This window comes from Coffea eugenioides, chromosome 8 (assembly GCF_003713205.1).
Source record: "Coffea eugenioides isolate CCC68of chromosome 8, Ceug_1.0, whole genome shotgun sequence".
In the NCBI taxonomy this organism is placed as follows: Eukaryota; Viridiplantae; Streptophyta; class Magnoliopsida; order Gentianales; family Rubiaceae; genus Coffea; species Coffea eugenioides.
This window is the reverse complement of record NC_040042.1, coordinates 44,646,716-44,665,308: the sequence shown is the minus strand read 5'-3', so window position 1 is coordinate 44,665,308 and position 18,593 is coordinate 44,646,716. Positions and strand designations below refer to the sequence as shown.

Genomic DNA, 18,593 nt, shown 5'->3' with positions numbered 1-18,593 from the left:
GTGTTTGCACTGCTGGTGAACAGAACACAACCTGCTATACTTATGGTTCTGAAAGTCTCAGAGAACTGCTAGTAAATATTGAAAATGTAAACAATATGGTTTTCAATTTAAACACTGCCTAAGCCTATTATTCATTTCTTTTACTGCCTCTCTTGTGAGATTACTTTTTACCAGTAATTGATGTTCATTGCGTTCTTGGGCTTGATAGTATAGAAGGCCAGAAAAGTTGTTTTGGCAGCAGTGGAAATGCATTCTGTATCTGCTGAGGGAGGATCGCTTTCCCTTGAGTTTTACAAGTTCAGAATTGCATTTTCTAGTATGAAGAAAGGTCATTTTAATAATAATAATAATAATAATAATAATAATAATAATTTCCGGAGTTGAGTGGACTTCATGGTTGAGATTTTATAAGGTCTGACCATTAAAGTTTGAAAGGTTGTTAAAAGTTTGGGTAACTCTGGATATAATGAACCTAGAATTCTGGCATGAAAGTTGGCAAATTTTCTGAATTTAAATCTTTTCCAAATCCATCAGTGGGACATCTTAAGAAAATATCTCTACCAGGTGTATTTTAGAATATCCTTACCCTGATTTGGAAGCTTTGGGATTAGTTGTTATATGATTGTTAGATAAATTGGGTGTGTTAACAATATAAAGCATGGAAAAAGTCTGTGAAATGAATAAATTTGAAAACTATGGAGATGATGATATCAACCTTTTTTGGGTTTTCAACAGCTGGGTATCTCTACCTTATGGATGATATATTTTATGTTTCATAGAAGGTCGATGAAACAAATTCGTTTAGTGTTAGGAGGTATAGAATCCATGGTTAGAGAATTCACAGATGGAAGAAGTTTAACAGAGGCAGCAATAGGAGGCTGTTTCACCTTCTTTTTCCTGACATCGACCTTCCAATAAAAGCCACTGTAGATTTGGTTTTCATTAATATATGCACTTTGAAAGCGAGATTTGGATATTGTTTCTTTTTAGAAAAATGAAGTTTGTTAAACAGCAGGAAAGTGATGAGTTGACTATTAATTACTTATTTTTGTTCCAATTGTTTCATATTTTCTAGTATTGATCCACTGGCATATGTGTTTTTCTGCTGCAGACAGTGGTTATGTTTGGGTAAAGACTGGAGTATGTATAGAGAGTATCTCCACTGAGTTTTCCTGCTGAGCCAGTGGGTATCTGCACAAAAGTCTTCTCTTGAAATTCTAATATCTGGTTCCAATCTGGTAACCTCAGAGTTTCTATTTTGATTTGTATGTGTCTAAATAAATGTATGAGGTTCTCTTCATTACATACACGCAGTCCACATGGTATAGTAGAGTAGTTGAAGAAAATATGCTCACATGATCAGGCCTGTTTGAAATGCTCAATTCAAATTGGAAAGTAAAGTTAATGTTTTCTTCTGAATTAATATTCTTCTAATAGTTTAAACCTGTAAATGATTTGACAACTAAAGAGGGTATTAGAGAAGGTAGAGATCCCGAAACAGTTTTTTCTATCATAAGGGATACACTTGCTGTATCTATGATTGACATGTGAGATTATGAGTGGGAGTGTAGTGGAAATATATCAAGACTTTAAATCTCGAGCCTTCTTCCATATGTCATTGATTTCCTCCTGATGATTCTCTTGGTATATGAACAGGTAAGCCAAGTCACCAAGCGTTCAAAAGTAAAATGCATCAGAAGAACATGAAGAAGTTCCATAATTTACTTATCAAGCCTGTTGTGTAGGAAATTGTTGGCTAATAACTATACCATGTAGCATGCAATTATGGTCTCAATGCCTTTAACATGCATATAGCTTACTTTTACCATTCTAGAACTTTAGCAGGAGTTGGCGACAATCTGCTAAGACTTGTTATGGCTTTGTATCATCAATCTTTTTCTTTTCCAGGCTATAAATTTTTCCATGCTATAACTTCTAACCTAACAGAAAAAAGAACCTGCCTTCCATCGCTGGATGTGCAAGTTCTGGTCCATTAAAATCTGATTTCCATTAGAATTTGCTCATTGAAAACTAGCTTTGCTGGCCACCCAGGTCCATATCTAACCGCAACTGATTTTTCTTTTACATGCATGTCCTGGGCCTATTAGAAAAAGTTTACAAATTAAAATGTGATTTAGATTAAGGTGCAACCATTCAATATAATACCTTTTTATTTCTTTGGTATTTTAATGGTTAGTACCTTTCATTGTAGCCTAACCCATTAGGAAAAGATTAAATTAAAATATTTAAAGTACTAACTAAAAATTCTTGAAATTCAATGCATCATGATTTGCCTTTGCCTTTCTTCTTTCTGGAAATTTCATTTTCAGCTTGCTTGATATATGAATCTGCTAGACTCTTACGGCCAAACTTGTCAATTTCAGAACTAAATATGGATCGGGCGACAATTGATATTGAGCATTCAGAGAAGCTAGAGCAGAAAGGTCGCCTAATGAACATTTCTTTCAACATTTTATCTGAGGCTGATGCAGTAAGTATAAACATCAAATGATGGCTTCCTCTTGAACTAAACTTTTCTTTAATAGAGAACTCTGACACTGGCCTGAAATGTCAGCATGCTTATGACATTGCTAAAACTTATGTGCAATGTCAGTATGTAAGGAACTTGGAACCATGTGCGTGGTCCCTATGTTTTCTGATTTACCCAGGTCTCTTTAAAAGATGAGTTTTTACTTTTGCAATTGTGACAAGTTTGTTTCTCTCTTAACTTTGTAAACATGAAAATAGAACAGTTAGATTTGTGGATCCAACACGTCTCGTGGTGAGATATCTACTGATTAATTACACAGAGAGAGAGAATGCAGGGGTCAGGGAGGGAAGTTTGTTGATATTTTTGGTTAAACTGTAGTTGCCCTTTAGTAGAACTCTTTGGATATGATGTTGCTATGGCTTCTGTTTAAAAGTTTTCCTTGCCACTTCATAGGTAAGGAAATCAGTGAAGCTAATTGGAGCTGCCAGTGAAGTGACAGATCCTGCTTTGGGTTTTCCTAATCTAATTAACCATTGCAATACTTGTGGTGCCAAAGACAGAAGAGAATGTGAAGGTACAATTGGAACTTATATTCTATATGCTAATTTGTGATATGCTGCTGTGATAGTATTACATGAGGGACTACAAATTGTCTGTTTTGCAGGTCATTTTGGTTTAATCAACTTCCCTTTTACAATTCTCAACCCATATTTCTTACCAGAGGTTGCACAGATTTTAAATAAGATCTGTCCGGCATGCAAATCTGTTCATGTTAATAAGGTTAAGGTCAGGTACTATGCTCCTTTTAGTAATCATTAAGGTTGTTTGAGATGATTAATGATTCTAGGGTTATATAATATATACTTTCTGTTGGTAAGCTTGACTAAATAATCATTTCATGATAAATGTTTCTGAATTGATCAACTGAATTCGGAGATGAAGGATGTTTGTTGGCAGAAGTACCTGACTTGCTAATTTTTTGCTTTAAAAAGTTGAGGAAGAATTAAATCTAGTTAGCTGTACGGAAAGGAGACAAATTTGGTGTACTCTTTCGGATTTAACTGGCTAGCTCTGAAGTATTCAAGGCTTGATACTGGCTTCTTCATTCTGTATAAACATATACAGAGCCAGCAGTCTATTTGACTATTTACATATCAAAAAATGCATTGGATGATTTTCTGGACTTACTCTTGGTGCACGGAGACGAATTCTATGGGCTTTGTGTAGAGTCGATTAATTCATCTAATGACTGTCATATACATCGAAAGTTTATTATTTTGGCAATAAACAGAGTATTTCTTTGTGGTTCTTCTATTCATTTGTTGTGGAGCTGATTAGATACAATACTTCATCGCATTTTAATTTTAAAGGCCTTTTCATCCTGGGCATCAATTTTAGAAGTTGTTTTTAGGTCTTTTGGATCCATGATCATGAAGTGAGACTGGAAGAACTACCTTACTTTTCCTGAAGAATATCAGAAGAATCTAATTGATGCTGATAATTTTTCATTTCTTTAAAATGCAGTTCCTGCTTGAAAATTTTCTTCCTGATATTATGACTTTACTTGAGTGTCTTTTCATTTTTTTTTTCTTTTTTGGCAATTCTCTTGAGAAAATTAGTGATATAGGCTTGACCATTATATGATCCAATAAGTACTGTTTATCTATGCATTCTATTTCTTAAATAGTTATTTTCAGTCACTTGCTAGTCCATAATCCTTGTTTGTTTTGCCTGTATCAGAGCTCTGGATCAACATCTGTGCGTGACCACTCTGATACTTGTAAATATTGTGATGTAAGGTTCATTCTGTATCAATATGTCTTCCTAACAGGCTACTGGTATTTCTTAACTGATGTATCTCTGGTTAAATGAGCAGGGAAGGTCAAGAGATTCTTATCCACCAATGAAATTCAAAGTGACTTCAAAAGATGTCTTCGCCAAAACTGCAATAAGTGCAGAAGTGAGCGAAAGGTCATCAAGCAATAGGAGTTCAAAAGGGTCAATGGCTTCTGATTATTGGGATATTATTCCTTCTGATGCTCAGCAAGATCTAAATAATTTGGGATCAAATAAACGCCTTCTGTCACATGCCCAGGTAACAAGCGTATAATGCTGATGTGTATTAAATATGAGTAATTTGTGCACTGTTTTTCTCCTCAACATTGCAATTAAATTAATTTTTGTCTGCATAGAGAAACTATAAGTTCATAATTCACTACCCAGGTGGAACACTCTGATAAACAACGAATCTGGGAGTAACATCATTTATCTATTTGATAGTTCTCTAATCAAGAGTGTTTTGTTATAGCACCATTTGGATCTTATTGCTATTCTGACAATGATGATTCAATGCAATTGCACTGTAATCTTATGGAATACACCAACAATGAGATCCTTAAAATTGGAATTTTCCCCTGAAAAAATCATAATAACCAAGCATTTTTGCCTAAAGGATGGGAACCTTAAAACTAGTATAATTGCTAGCAATAACCTCTCGTATCAGAATCATGTCAAAGCTAAGATTGCGAGGGGTGGTGAGTATGATGCTAATGTATGGTTATCATGCAGGAAAGGAACATGTGAAGGTATTAAAACCTGCTTCGATGATAAAGCACTGTACTTGATTTGTTCATAAATAACAGAAGTTCCAAGTTTCAGCAATGCTAATTGACGAAAAATGGCATTCAAAGCAATAAAAAGATCAAAAATAAGATCTTGGATTTTAATAGTGTTTTCCATGAAGAGGGTTTTTGTCTGCAGTTTGAGTAAGAACCAGATAAAATAAGTTATCAATGCTGGTTGACAATGGAAATGTGGTTATGAAGTTTGTGTAACTGCTATATACCCATGCTACCCAGTATCCTGCCCTCATATTGGTGAAGTGACATAGTATGTCTTCCTTGCTTTATTTGTCATGGGGTCAAATGGCTTGGATTGTCTGCATTGCTTTTGTAATGTAAATTAGCTAGCTATAATTATGTGCTATATGGACTTTTTTGTGATTTAGACTATGTTTTTTTTGCTATCTGTTGTTTGATGTTATATCCTCTCCAAAGCCTTTCTTCTGTTTTTGCTATCAATTTTGTATGACCTATCCTTGTTGCTCATCTCTCTCTCTAATAATTCTTTTGTTTTTTAGGTTTATAACATCTTAAAAGATGTTGACCCGAGGTTCCTTGAATCATTTCTGAAAAGGAAAAGCTCTGTCTTCCTTAACTGTTTTCTTTTGACTCCCAACTGTCATCGTGTGACAGAATTGGGACAACATATAACTTTTGTAAGTGAAATATACAGTATTTTGCTTGATATAATTAGTGAAATATTATATTTCCTATTCTATAATCTGGAAATGATATGCAGGACACAAAAACAAAGTTGTACAAAAAACTGATTGATTTTAGAGGAACTGCCAACGAACTGAGTGCTCGTGTTCTGGACCTCATTAAAGTTTCAAAGGTACAAGAACCTGATTCATGTTCTCTTCCCTTTTCCAGTCAAACTTTAAAAGACTAAGAAAACATACAAAGATGGCCTTTGACAAAGATTATTGTGTATATTTTACATTTTTGCTATAGGTTCGATCTCAAAAGTCATCAGCTATAAATTCTGCTTTCAGTGTGCTTGGTTTTAAAGATTCTGCTGTTGCTACATCTGGTTTAAAGTATATCAAAGAACTACTTTTGGGAAAGCGAACTGATCATGCTTTTCGCATGGTTGTAGTTGGCGATCCGAATATAAATCTTGGTGAAATTGGCATGCCTCGTCATATTGCAGAAAAGCTGCTTGTCTCTGAGCATGTGAACAGGTGGAACTTTGGGAAGCTAAAGGATTATGTTGCCCTAATACTTGTTGGTGGTGGAGAGATTTGTGTTCGTAGAGGAGGTAGACTTGAGAAACTTAGTATCATTGACAAGCTGTGTTGTGGAGATGTTTTGTATAGGCCTATGCTTGATGGAGATATTGTTTTGATAAACAGGCCTCCGTCTATCCATCAGCACTCCATGCTTTCCCTATCTGTCAGAATTCTTCCAATAAATTCAGTTCTCTCTATCAATCCTCTTATTTGTTCTCCTCTCCGTGGAGATTTTGATGGTGACTGCCTTCATGGTTATGTATCTCAATCAGTTGATTCTAGAGTTGAACTCAATGAACTTGTTGCTCTAAACAAACAGCTACTTAATGGGCAGAGTGGTCGAAACCTTTTGTCACTAAGTCATGATAGTTTAACTGCAGCTCATTTAATTTTGGAGGATGGGGTGACTTTGGACAAGTTTCAAATGCAGCAATTGCAGATGTTTTGCTCTTGCCCAATGCCAATTCCTGCTATCACCAAAGCCCCTGGAAACAAGTGCTTTTGGACAGGGAAACAATTATTTTCCCTACTTATTCCTCCATGTTTTGATTATGTTTCACAGTCAAATGGTGTGCAGATAAGCAAAGGGGAAGTTGTTACTTCTTCTAGTGGGTCTTCTTGGCTGCGGGATAACGATGGGAACCTCTTCCATAGTCTTGTTAGATGCTGTAAAAATGAAGTTCTTGGCTTTCTGTGTGCTGCACAGGAAGTTCTTTGTGAGTGGTTGGCAATGAGAGGGCTAAGTGTATCACTTTCTGATCTTTACCTTACTTCTGATGCATATTCCAGACAAAATATGATTGAAGAAGTCTCTTGTGGGCTGCAAGAAGCAGAGCTGCTATCTTCAATCAGACTTCTGATGATGGGTTCCAATCAAGATTTCCTTGTTGAAAGCACTGAAGCAAACAAACGTAGTGTAGATTTTGGAGAACAGCATTTGTCTTCTATTCAGCAGCAGAACTCCTCAGTACTCAGTGAAGCTTCTGTTTCTGCTTTTAAGCAAGTGTTTTTGGATGTTCAGCATTTGGTGTACCACTATGTGAGCAAGGATAACTCATTTTTGTCTATGTTAATGGCTGGAAGCAAGGGCAACTTGCTAAAATTAGTTCAGCACAGTATGTGTCTTGGTTTGCAGCATTCAGTGGTTCCATTATCCTTTAGTATTCCCCATCAGCTTTCTTGTGCTACCTGGAATTATCATAAGATCTCTGTTCATGAATCTCATGGTACCTTAGATCATTCCGGTTCTTACATCCCGTTTGCTGTCATTGAAAATTCATTTCTAACAGGCTTAAATCCTATGGAATGTTTTGTGCATTCATTGACAACTCGAGATAGTTCTTTCAGTGGTCATGCAGATGTGTCTGGGACTTTGACCCGGAAACTTATGTTTTTCATGCGTGATCTAAGCATTGGATATGATGGAACAGTAAGAAATTCTTATGGAAATCAACTTATTCAGTTTTCATACAATAGCAGAGATACTCTGACTCCCTGTAACTGCAATGATGAGTCTCCCAGTGAGACAATTCCTGCTTATGATGTTGTGGGTGGTCATCCTGTTGGTGCACTGGCTGCTTGTGCGATTTCTGAAGCCGCATACAGTGCATTAGACTTGCCTATTAGTGCACTTGAATCATCACCACTCCTGAACCTGAAGGTTCCCATCTCTCTTGTGCATTTTTTGTTTGTATTTATCTATGCATGCCTCTTATTCAGTTATCTTATTGGCTTTATTTGTTTTATGTTTTATTTAAATTATTAGCTTTATCTTCCCAACATTTTTTCTGAATTTCTTTCATGAGCTAGTTTATAGTAATTTTTATTTGCTTGCTCAACAAAATGTTGTGTAGTAATGAGTTGATTTTAAATTACTTGGTCTGTGGGTGCTGCAAATCTTAATCAATTTGTTCATATTAAAAACGAGTTCTGACTTTAAGATTATATGGCAGTTTTCAACCTTCTTTCTTGCAGTCTGTTTAATTTTTCTGTTGTGTTTATGTTTTGGATTGAATATGAGATGAGTGATGGCCACTAAAAGATCTATGCAAAATGAGGCCTTGCTATGCAAACTAACTAAAAAAGGATATAGTCTGTTCTCTTTTCTTTTCAGGACTATTTTGTCATTCTTTGTGGGGAAACCTAGTAAATGCTCTTTGAAATCTATGCTTAGGTTGCATGCTGCATTCTAATTTTTTTTGTCACATACAAGAGAGGAATACTCTTTGTACTATGCTGAGTAATAAGTGGTCTAGCAAGAAGTCTTAGCTTTTTGAATTGTAATTGACTTCCTATAATATATGGGCATGTATCACTTCTTTCTCCTGGCTAGGCGCTCTAAACTGATGGTTCTGCCGAAACCTCAATAGCTTGCCCTATACTAATAATTGACAACTACATGTAATTTTGCTGTTAAATTGGGGTGACTTACATTATTGTGGTATTCCAATTTAAATGTGCAGAAAATTCTAGATTGTGGAGTAAAAAAGAGCAGTGGTGATAAGACTGCATCAATCTTTTTGTGTAAGAAACTTGGAAGGCAGACCTATGGTCTTGAATATGGAGCATTAGAAGTGAAGGATCATTTGGAGAGGCTAATGCTCAGAGATGTAGTTTCTTCTTCAATGATCAGGTAATTTTTCTGATATTGCATACAAAGCATGCTTCTTCATAACTTTTTGGTTTGATGACATTTTAATATGCCTAATCTCACGTTAGTCTAATTTATGTATGGCATAATGTGTACTAGCTACTCCAAGGAGAAATGTAGTCGCACTCAAATAAGTCCTTGGATTTGTCATTTTCATATATCCAAGGTAATGCAATTGAAGATGAATTCTTTTTTCCCTGTATGTTGAGACTGTATACCTGTGATAATTTCTTTCTCTGAATATCTTTCCTGATAATTTGTAAGGCCACTTCTTTCAGGAAATTATCAAGAGGAAAAGGCTCAGGGTGCAGTCAATAATTGATGCTCTTAACATGGCATGGAGATCTGCTAAAGTAAAATTGAAAATAAATCTTCCAGACCTGCAGATAACGGGAAAGTAAGATGTTTTCATTATAGAAAATTGTCATACTGGCTGCTATTACATTTATGAGGAGTGTATGAACGAGGCAGATTTTGCATGGATTCTCTATCTTGCTTGACTATTAGATAAAAGAATATCAAAGTGAATTTGCTAATCCCTTAAACATTAGTGGAATGCAAAAGGTTGAGATCTTATATTCAAAATGGAGGTGTCCTCCAGAACATGGCATAATTTTTACTGCTTTATCTCGAAAACATTTAAAAATGGACATCAAAGCTACATGGTTTATCTAGAATGTTATTCTCATTCCATTCATTTTCTAGTGTTCTTGGGTAAAGTCTTATTTCGTGTTTAACTTGGCTTGCTTATTTTACATTAGGGCGTGTTCTCTAGCTTTAAAGCAAAATGAAAAGGATACCAAGATATGCCTCACAGTTTCAATTCTTGAGAAGTCCAAGAAATCATCTTTACGTCTGGATATCCTTCGAAATATGGTAATGCCGTTCCTCCTTGGAACTGTTATAAAAGGTTAGTTTACTTCAACTGTTGTACTACCAACTCACTGTCATATCTATCAGCATCACATGGAATCACTTAATAACGAAGCCTTTGCTATTCATGTTAATTCTACTTTGCTTAAGCAAAATTATGGCAGAGCTTCCAAAGAACGTATGAATATATGTATAAGCATTGTAGAGTTGATGAATATACTTATGTGGAAAACACAAATGTGTAACTGCGAAATTATCATCTTTGTTTGTTAAATAGGGTTCCCAGAATTTAAGAAAGTTGATATCATGTGGAAAGATTGTCGGAATTCATCAAAATCTTCTAAAGGCTCTTTGGGTGGAGTTTATTTGCGGGTTTTCATGTCAGAGAAGTGTGACAGAACGAAATTCTGGAGTATCCTTGTGGACAATTGCCTCCGCATAAGAGATCTCATTGATTGGGAACGCAGTCATCCAGATGATATTCATGATATGGCTCCAGCTTATGGCATTGATGCTGCAGTAAACCATTTTCTAAGTGTGAGTTATGCCTTTCAAGGTCCTATTAACTCTATATTAGCCTTTTTTATTTTTCTTTTTTTCCCAACCAGAGGAAGAATAAACACATTATCAATTTTCACTTTAATGCAGAGTCTCAATTCTGCAATCAGTGATACTGGGAAAACAATTCTCCCAGAACATTTAGTTCTTACTGCAGATTGCCTTTCTGCTACTGGAGAATTTGTTGCTTTAAATGCCAAAGGGCTGGCACAGCAAAGAAAGGAGACTGCTGTTTCTTCACCCTTTCTGCAAGCATGCTTTTCTGTTAGTTACCTTCAATTCATGTTTCTTTTGCTGGTTTTTCTACTTGTCCTCCATCTGGACACAATTCCTTAACCTGCTACTGTGATGTTTCCTGTACATTGAAATTGTTGCAGAGCCCAGGTGATTGCTTTGTTAGAGCTGCCAAGACGGGAATTGTGGATAATCTTCAAGGAACTGTAGATGCCTTGTCATGGGGAATGGTTCCTTCAATAGGGACTGGTGCTCGATTTGATATCATATATTCTGGGAAGGTAGACAATATTGATAACTTATGGTAACATCGATATTGTTAAAATCATACGTATGGGCTGCCATATTGAAATAAGTACAGATTGATTCTTTGGTCAGACAGCTGTAATTGATACTTATCAATGATCAAAGACAAATCTCATAAACAAATAAGCACATTGCAGTAAATCACATAGTTACCTCTTCAGATGCCACCTCATATTCTGAATCAGCTAATTCCTTTGAGCCTCCACAATTCCCCCTCCATTTGTTCTACCTTTGCTGTCCCACATATTGGTGGACATCTGTTTGAGCTTCTCTTGAGTGCCATAGCAAACATGTTTCTTGATGACAATAGTGCATCTTCGATGCTCTTCTCCTTTATCACAATTGACTGGTAGACAAAACCACGCTAATGTAATTGGCCTCCTCATACTCTTCTTTTGGTTCTGTTTATCTGTACTTCTTCCATAATTATTGAGGAATAAGATGTTTAAACTAAGAGAAGGTTTACAGAAAAAAAATCAATAAATTGTTGTTATTGGCAATTGACTTTTACCCTCCACCTGTTCATCATACACAAATAGCTTCTATGCTCAAAGATGGAGATCTTGTGTGACTTGGAAACTGGGCTTGTCGATCTGAATTAACTTCCCTCCTGGAATTTTAGGATTTTTTTTTTTGGGAAATACACCTTTTACCCATAAATCAGCTTAAATGCTTAAGATCTGAATAAGTTGTAATTGGTAAATTTCAATACCACAAAAAAACAAATGAGTCCAACGACTAGTACCATCCTTTGTGATTTTCGTTTTACCAAACACACCAGAAGATTGTACCAACATCCAAATCTTTCTTGAATCTGGCTCTTGTGATTTTATATTCCTTGCTAATCTCCATTTAGCAACATTCATGTTTCAGTAGCATGAATCCTGAATCATATTGTTTTGTTGTATATGTTTTTATTGTACCCGAGAGAATTAAAGGCATTATTTTGGAAAAACATGTGTTCTCAATTTTTTCCAATACATGCTATTATGCTCTTAGCAATTTTATCTTTTAATAATCCAATTCCATTTCAATCCTCCAAGTTACCCTGATTTTACAGTTTGTCTTCCATAACAGTTGTTACAAATGTAAGTTAAAATGCAGTTCGCTTGTAGGCTTTGAAAACATTGCGGTCTTTCTGGTAAATGTTTGAAATAGTTCTTACATCCATGTGTTTGTCTTCTGTTAGGGTCATGAACCTGCTAAGTCCATAGATGTCTACGATCTGCTGGGTAGCATTGTCAACTTGAATCAACAAGTGAAGTTTCCGAACAAAGACTATGAAATGTCTGGAAAATCTATGGTGCAACATTTATTTGCATATGATGATTTAGCGACAAAGGGATGCATTCTCCCTCGGACACTCTTGCGGAATTTCTTCTCATTGAAAGATATCCAAAAGCTCTCTCACAGCTTGAAACATATGTTAAATAAGTATGCTACCTATTCAGTTTCCTTTTTCTTACCCCATTATATAAACTCATACGTTGTAATAGTAATTAATTTGCATGCATGAGTTCATTCTTTTTTGGTAATTACATAATGCGCAGACATTGACTGCATTCAATTTGATATTTGTTGTTCATCTGTATTTTACCTTCTTATTTTCAGAATATATCATGAGTTTTGAAACATCTTTTGCCTAGCAGCATAGATTTGCATTACATGAATCTGTTGGAAAATTTATATGTTAGGTTAGGTATACTGCAACTCTTCTGGTCATTGCTTTTTTGACAGGGCCTCTCTATCAAGGATCTAGCTTTATTAACAACCAGATTTACTTTGAATTAGGATTTACAACGTTTTTCCTTAGTCCTGCAAATACTTGTTGCACAAGGAGCATTTGTTTTAGATTATTGAACTGTTTTATTCCCTAAGATGCGCTGCTGGGTGAAAGACTTGTGTTGATCATCAACATTTTCTCTTGCTAGCATAAACTGATAGATGCAAGCTTTATTTTCTTGATCATGCATTGCTGATGAAGAATTTTATCTCATTCAACATTATGGATGGCGTTTTGTGCTAATTAACTTTCGTGTTTCTTATTCTCTTTGTTTTGATCTCACTGCTCTTTGTTAGTCTCTAATTTGAGTTCTTTTCAGTAATGATCCTCCTCCTTTTCTCATTTTGTAAGGTATGATGTTGATTGCCAGCTCAGTGAAATAGATAAGACTATTGTAATGGCTGCTTTAAGTTTTCATCCTCGAAGCAGTGAGAAGATTGGAATAGGGGCTCATGAAATTAAGGTAAAGCGAGTATAGAAATATAAAAATGTTGGAGAACATTTCATTCTCTATCTTTTTCATTTTCTTGTTTTCGAAATGAAGCTGCTCAGAGTTTGTGGCAATTAGTTGCTTACAGTTTCTTGAATGAACCTGCTTTGAGATATTGTAGATTATAGCCTATGATTAGAGATTTTTTTTTGGGCTGAAATTGATGAAAATATCAAGGTTTATTGCTTTTTCCCTTTTTGGGAGATTGGGCCTCTCATGGAAGATATAAATCAGGTTCAATGAGTTTGCTTCCAACAGTTACTATGGTCAGTCTTTTTACTAGGGGAGGGAAGTGAAAAGCCTTTGTTTCCATAATTTCTGATGCTATGCTTGTATCCACCAATCGAACCATTTGGTGACAGAACAATGGAGACAAAGCTCACTGTAAAAGCAGTTAAATTGTTTTTTAGCTCAAGGGCTCAAAAAAGCTTATTTTCCTTTATTCCTAAATATCAGAACCTAATTCTTTTAGCCAATATCATTGTGATTGTTTTAAAGGATGATCTTTACGTCTTCATGTCTCCTAAATGTGGTAATCACATATTGTATTCTAAAACTTTGGATACTCGGGATTTTTCTTTTCTCCATTATTTTTTCCCCTGTATTGGTGTCTGTGCGTGCGTGTGGGTCTTTTTTCCTCATTATCTCATTTTTTTTGGGCACCCGGGGGGGGGGGGGGAAGGGTTGGGGTTGGGGAGGGAGAATAGAATAACAGAGCAGAAGAAAAGCTTCCTGCAAAATGAGAAAAGCAAGAGCCAACGTTCAAGAGATTTTTTTGTTATATCAAATTGACTTTTATGATATAATGTGAATATCATTTGCTCTTGGAATGTGGGAAGTGGGATTCAATACACTGGGAGACTCAATTTCCTTTTTGGACGTGTAGTTGCCTCTGCCTATCCGTTATTTGCATTGGCTTGGCTGCACATTCTGAATTTATTTACCTCACATTTATCTCCTTGCTTTTTACAGGTGGGATATCACTCAGAATATGATAATTCTCGCTGCTTTGTGTTGGTAAGGAAAGATGGGACTGTTGCAGACTTTTCTTATCACAAGTGTGTACATAATGCTCTGCGGTTAATTGCTCCTGATTGGGCAAAAAAATACGAGTCAAAATGGTTGAACGGCCCCAAGGCAAATAGTCGAGTGTGGCCAATGGGCCATCGTTGCCGAAAATAAGACCATAGGTTTCTATCCTCTATCCTTCTCCTTACATATAGATGATAACAACGGGACAGTGAAACCTGGAGTAAATTTTGCTTTGTTATTTTGGTTTTTGGAGGGCTCACCGGGGCAGTTAGGGCGTAGTTTAGTATTATAAGACAAAATGCATCATTCGCACAAACTTTAGAAGTACAAGCATTATGTTATCCTAGAGGAATGGAGGGAAAGGTATAAGCAGCTGGCTGGCTGGTTTGTGAAAGTGTTTCTGACTGACCTAACGATAGGATAGTAAGATATCAGCAGCTGCTCTGCAGTAGAATGATTGGATCGGCATGCAGATGCATCACTGGCAATTTCTTCATATTCTGAATCTGTGTAGTTTTGTGCAATGGATGACGCTAATGCCTAAATGCTGATTACAAGTGCTAGAACTTACTTTATAACCCGATGCTGTTCCACATAGGAGGAGGAGAGGATGAACTAATAGAACTGTTGTATTTCTGTGTTGTTATAGTTTTCTTTGTAATGATTAAACGTGTTGGAGTTTAACATCTTATAAATGTATAGGGTAGCTCAATTCTTATGCTTCTTTTTGCTGCTTCCACTAAAGTTTGTTTGCCTAGTTTTGAAATGGCAAAGAAGATTTAGTGGAAGTAGCAGCGAGACGCTCTGAATTAAGGGGCTGCATATCCATTTTGATGTTGTAATATCACATGGTACTTTGTATGCTGCCTGCTTATATCGACTTTGTTTCAAGAAATTACTCTGGCCGTGCTGCTGGCAACTTAGGAGTTGGTCGTTGGCATAAATGCAGACTTCAGCTTGAATGCCAATTACCTACCTCCCAGGTGTTCCTAACTTTTCAAGAACCAACATTTCCCTTGAGATGAATTTAGTTGTTGAACATCATATCATTGCGGTCAGCAGGAACATTACAAAGGAGGACTAAACTAATGGTAAAATTTATTAAGCAAGTATGTCATTTGAAGACTTAATTTGGTTCCTGCAGGCAACACATGAATAACTAAAAAGAGGTAGAATGAAAAGGAGGACTGGACCAAAAATCAGTGGTCAGGAAACCAACTTATCTGGACATGGAACTCGTTTAACTGCTTAATTCCCAGTGGTGCCTGATTGCCTACTGACTAGAGGAAGAGGATCATCAGTGATCTGATCCCACCAGGAAATCAATTATTGTATCAAATGTTGTATAATTCGGTCTATACATACAAAACTTTGTTCTGATTCGCAAAAGTCGAGAAGAACATTCATTTTTTTTTTTTTATCAGAAAGAAAGATGACACAAATAATTCACTGCATCTACTCATTCCCTACATTACAAGTTGCATTATTTCACGAAGGCTCAAATCCATTGTTGTCGAATCCCATCTCAAAAGAAAAATAAAAAAAGTCTGTTGTTGCCAATTTGTGTTTGATTACAGAGCAACTTGGGTACGAATTTGGTTGGAAATTAGCGAAAGCAACTGAATTGTGAGAGGCAAAAATGAAAAAGATAACCATCGACGGATTTAAATGTCAAGTATTTATTTTACGACTATTTGTCAATTATTTGTCATGTATGAAAAGTCTAAAAAATTTTATGACTAGTCATCTAAGAGTAACCCGTTGCATTGTATTGTAAGCCAAAAAGAAGAGTTACTTAGCCGCAAGTTTTGAACAGGGCAAAGAAAATTTTATTGATTGTCTTGTTTTGAGTTTTGACCAATCATTAATCGGTCGAAATGTTGGGGGGTAACATCAATTTAAAGGGGCTGTATCAAATTAACTCCTGACCTCATGTAATTGACTGGACCACATAAAAATGACCAAAACGCAAAAATTAATGAACATAGGACGAATTGACAAGCACTGGGGCATGAAGGAGAAACATTTTGGAAGTCTAGAAAATAACTAAGACGACCAAAAGAATAAAGGAGAGGTGGGAAAAACAAGAGAAAGTCATTGGTCAGAAACGCATGGCCTATAACAATCCAACCCCACACCATGGGCCGCATTTTGCCGTCTTGTGCTTAAATGCATATTTCTTAGCTAGCCACCGTCACTAAGCCACAAAGTTTTTGAGTACGAGTTAGGAAAAGTTTGTCTGAACCTGAAAATGAAATGTGAGACATATACTTTGGTGCGTTTCCTTCGAATTCGATTTTGGAAAATTTAATAGTTTACAGGATAAATTACTAGCTAATAACCCTCTTACAGTTTTGCATATTATCACGTAATTTCTCTAACGTTTCAACGTATTCATTTGGTATCTTTTATATAAGGTGAAAAGCACCTTTTGCAATTGATCCATATTCACTCCAAAAAAGCATTTGATGAAATTTTGATATTCACTTAATTTTCTTATAGTTTGCGTAAATATCCCGTGAATCTCCTATGATTTTGCTTATGCTAACAGAATTTCCTTATAGTTTTATATTCCTTGAATTCCACCCCCACTTGTTGAAAATTAAAAAAAAAAAAAAAGTTATTAGACCCTCATTCTATTTAGTATTTAAACAACGGTAATACCATTATTTCAACTAACAACGTTACAGAGGCTTTTTCTATTAAAATTTCATTTTACATAAAACTGTAAGAGGTTATTTGGATGGTTTAAAATGGTAGAAGGATCATGTAATAATATGTGAAATCAAACCGGGGTTGCTAATAATTTATCCTAATTTATATGAGCTTCAACTTGGATGAGCATAACATTTGCGTTTCAAAAGATAAATTCTTTCTTCAAAGAATAAAAATGCTGAAGAGTTGATAAATTAATCTTCATTAAGTCAAACAGAATCATTTTACAGGTAATTTTTTCCTTTTTGGGTCTTTGCAGAATTGGAGAGAAAAGTATCAAGATCACTCCAAACTTGACACATTGAATGATCAGTTGTAGCAACATGAAGCCACAAATTTAATTGATTCAATAGTGAACCCAGAAGCATTGTCATTATTATTATTATTATTTATTAAAGAAAAATATGTATTAGACTTCGAGATCCAATCCTGTTGCATCTGAGCGGTGCTTCATTTATGGGACAGGATCACGATCACAAGCACGAGCAATCCAGAGAGAAGTACCTGTCCTAGTTGTTCCGATTGGATGCTCAATAATTGCAGGTTTCATTATTTTACAAGTTGAAAAAAATGGAATGCATGACAGCCACTTTATTTGGCTTGAAAAACATGGAAAGCAAAATTATGCCAGTCTTGACTACATATAACCAATTAAGCATGACCAGATTAATCCTACTCGATGAAGGTTGAGAGTTTGTTTTCATTTTTTCTTAAGTTCTGCTGACTGTTGAGATAATGACAATGTGATGATCATAATTGAACAATTAATCACTCCACCAGCCAGGGTTTTACTGCTCATTAATTTACCCAAAAAAAAAAAAACCATTGTGGTTAAGTACGTATATACTAATAAGCAAAGGTAATGCTAATAATAGTCTTGGTTGAGCCAAAATTGTCGCATGATTAACTAATACTAATAAGCTGCTTCTCCCGTGTGGTCTGGATATTCAGCTCAATTTGCAAGGAGAAATAAGAGAGAAACCATATGAGTACTCTTTCCTGCATAATATTGCTTGTCTGGCAATTAGCAAAATTTCTTTTTTTTTTTTCGACACTCGGATCCTACTACTACTCTATCCTGTTTTACGGGGGACTCAACTGGGTCTATTGGGGGGCCGACGGGGACTGAACCACCATCGGACCAGACGGGTGCACTACACATCCGTCTGGATTTGGAGAGCCACACTTGTGACAATTAGTGCCTTAGTGGGAGACAAGGGTTCACCAAGCCTTAAAGGCTTGATGGTGGCCAACTCCTCTATTGAGAGTTGGTTCAATTAGCAAAATTTCAAGTATCTAAAATTTTCACCCTTTTAAACGTAGAAATTAGATACTATAAAACATACAGATTTACCTTTCATCGGAGAGAAAGAAGAGATCAGCATATATGGGTTCAAGGCTTTGCAGCGGTTTTATTGTACATTAGATGTGGTGCTCTTTATTACTTTTTCCCGTGTGTGTGTATACTACGACATTCTATTATTCTCTGCAAGGTGGCTTCTTGTATGTTTCCTCCTGCTCTTATTCAATCATTCAATCTATGCTATTGTCCTTGAATGTGTTGCATGTGCATGATATATATATGAGTATATATATACATATATATAT

General features: G+C 35.8%; 1 protein-coding gene across 1 annotated transcript; it reads left to right on the top strand.

Annotated features, from left to right (window-relative positions):
- The first annotated feature begins 1,109 nt into the window (after window positions 1–1,109).
- Window positions 1,110–15,159, top strand: LOC113779224 (DNA-directed RNA polymerase IV subunit 1). Its single transcript, XM_027324750.1, has 19 exons — window positions 1,110–1,187; window positions 2,385–2,491; window positions 2,945–3,065; window positions 3,156–3,277; window positions 4,232–4,285; window positions 4,368–4,586; window positions 5,631–5,768; window positions 5,852–5,947; window positions 6,067–8,004; window positions 8,807–8,976; window positions 9,094–9,160; window positions 9,273–9,391; window positions 9,756–9,904; window positions 10,145–10,404; window positions 10,516–10,689; window positions 10,803–10,940; window positions 12,155–12,399; window positions 13,100–13,211; window positions 14,211–15,159. The coding sequence occupies exons 2-19, from the start codon at window positions 2,393–2,395 to the stop codon at window positions 14,418–14,420; spliced, it is 4,431 nt and encodes a 1,476-aa protein (XP_027180551.1). The 5' UTR covers window positions 1,110–1,187; window positions 2,385–2,392; the 3' UTR covers window positions 14,421–15,159.
- The last annotated feature ends 3,434 nt before the right edge of the window (window positions 15,160–18,593 follow it).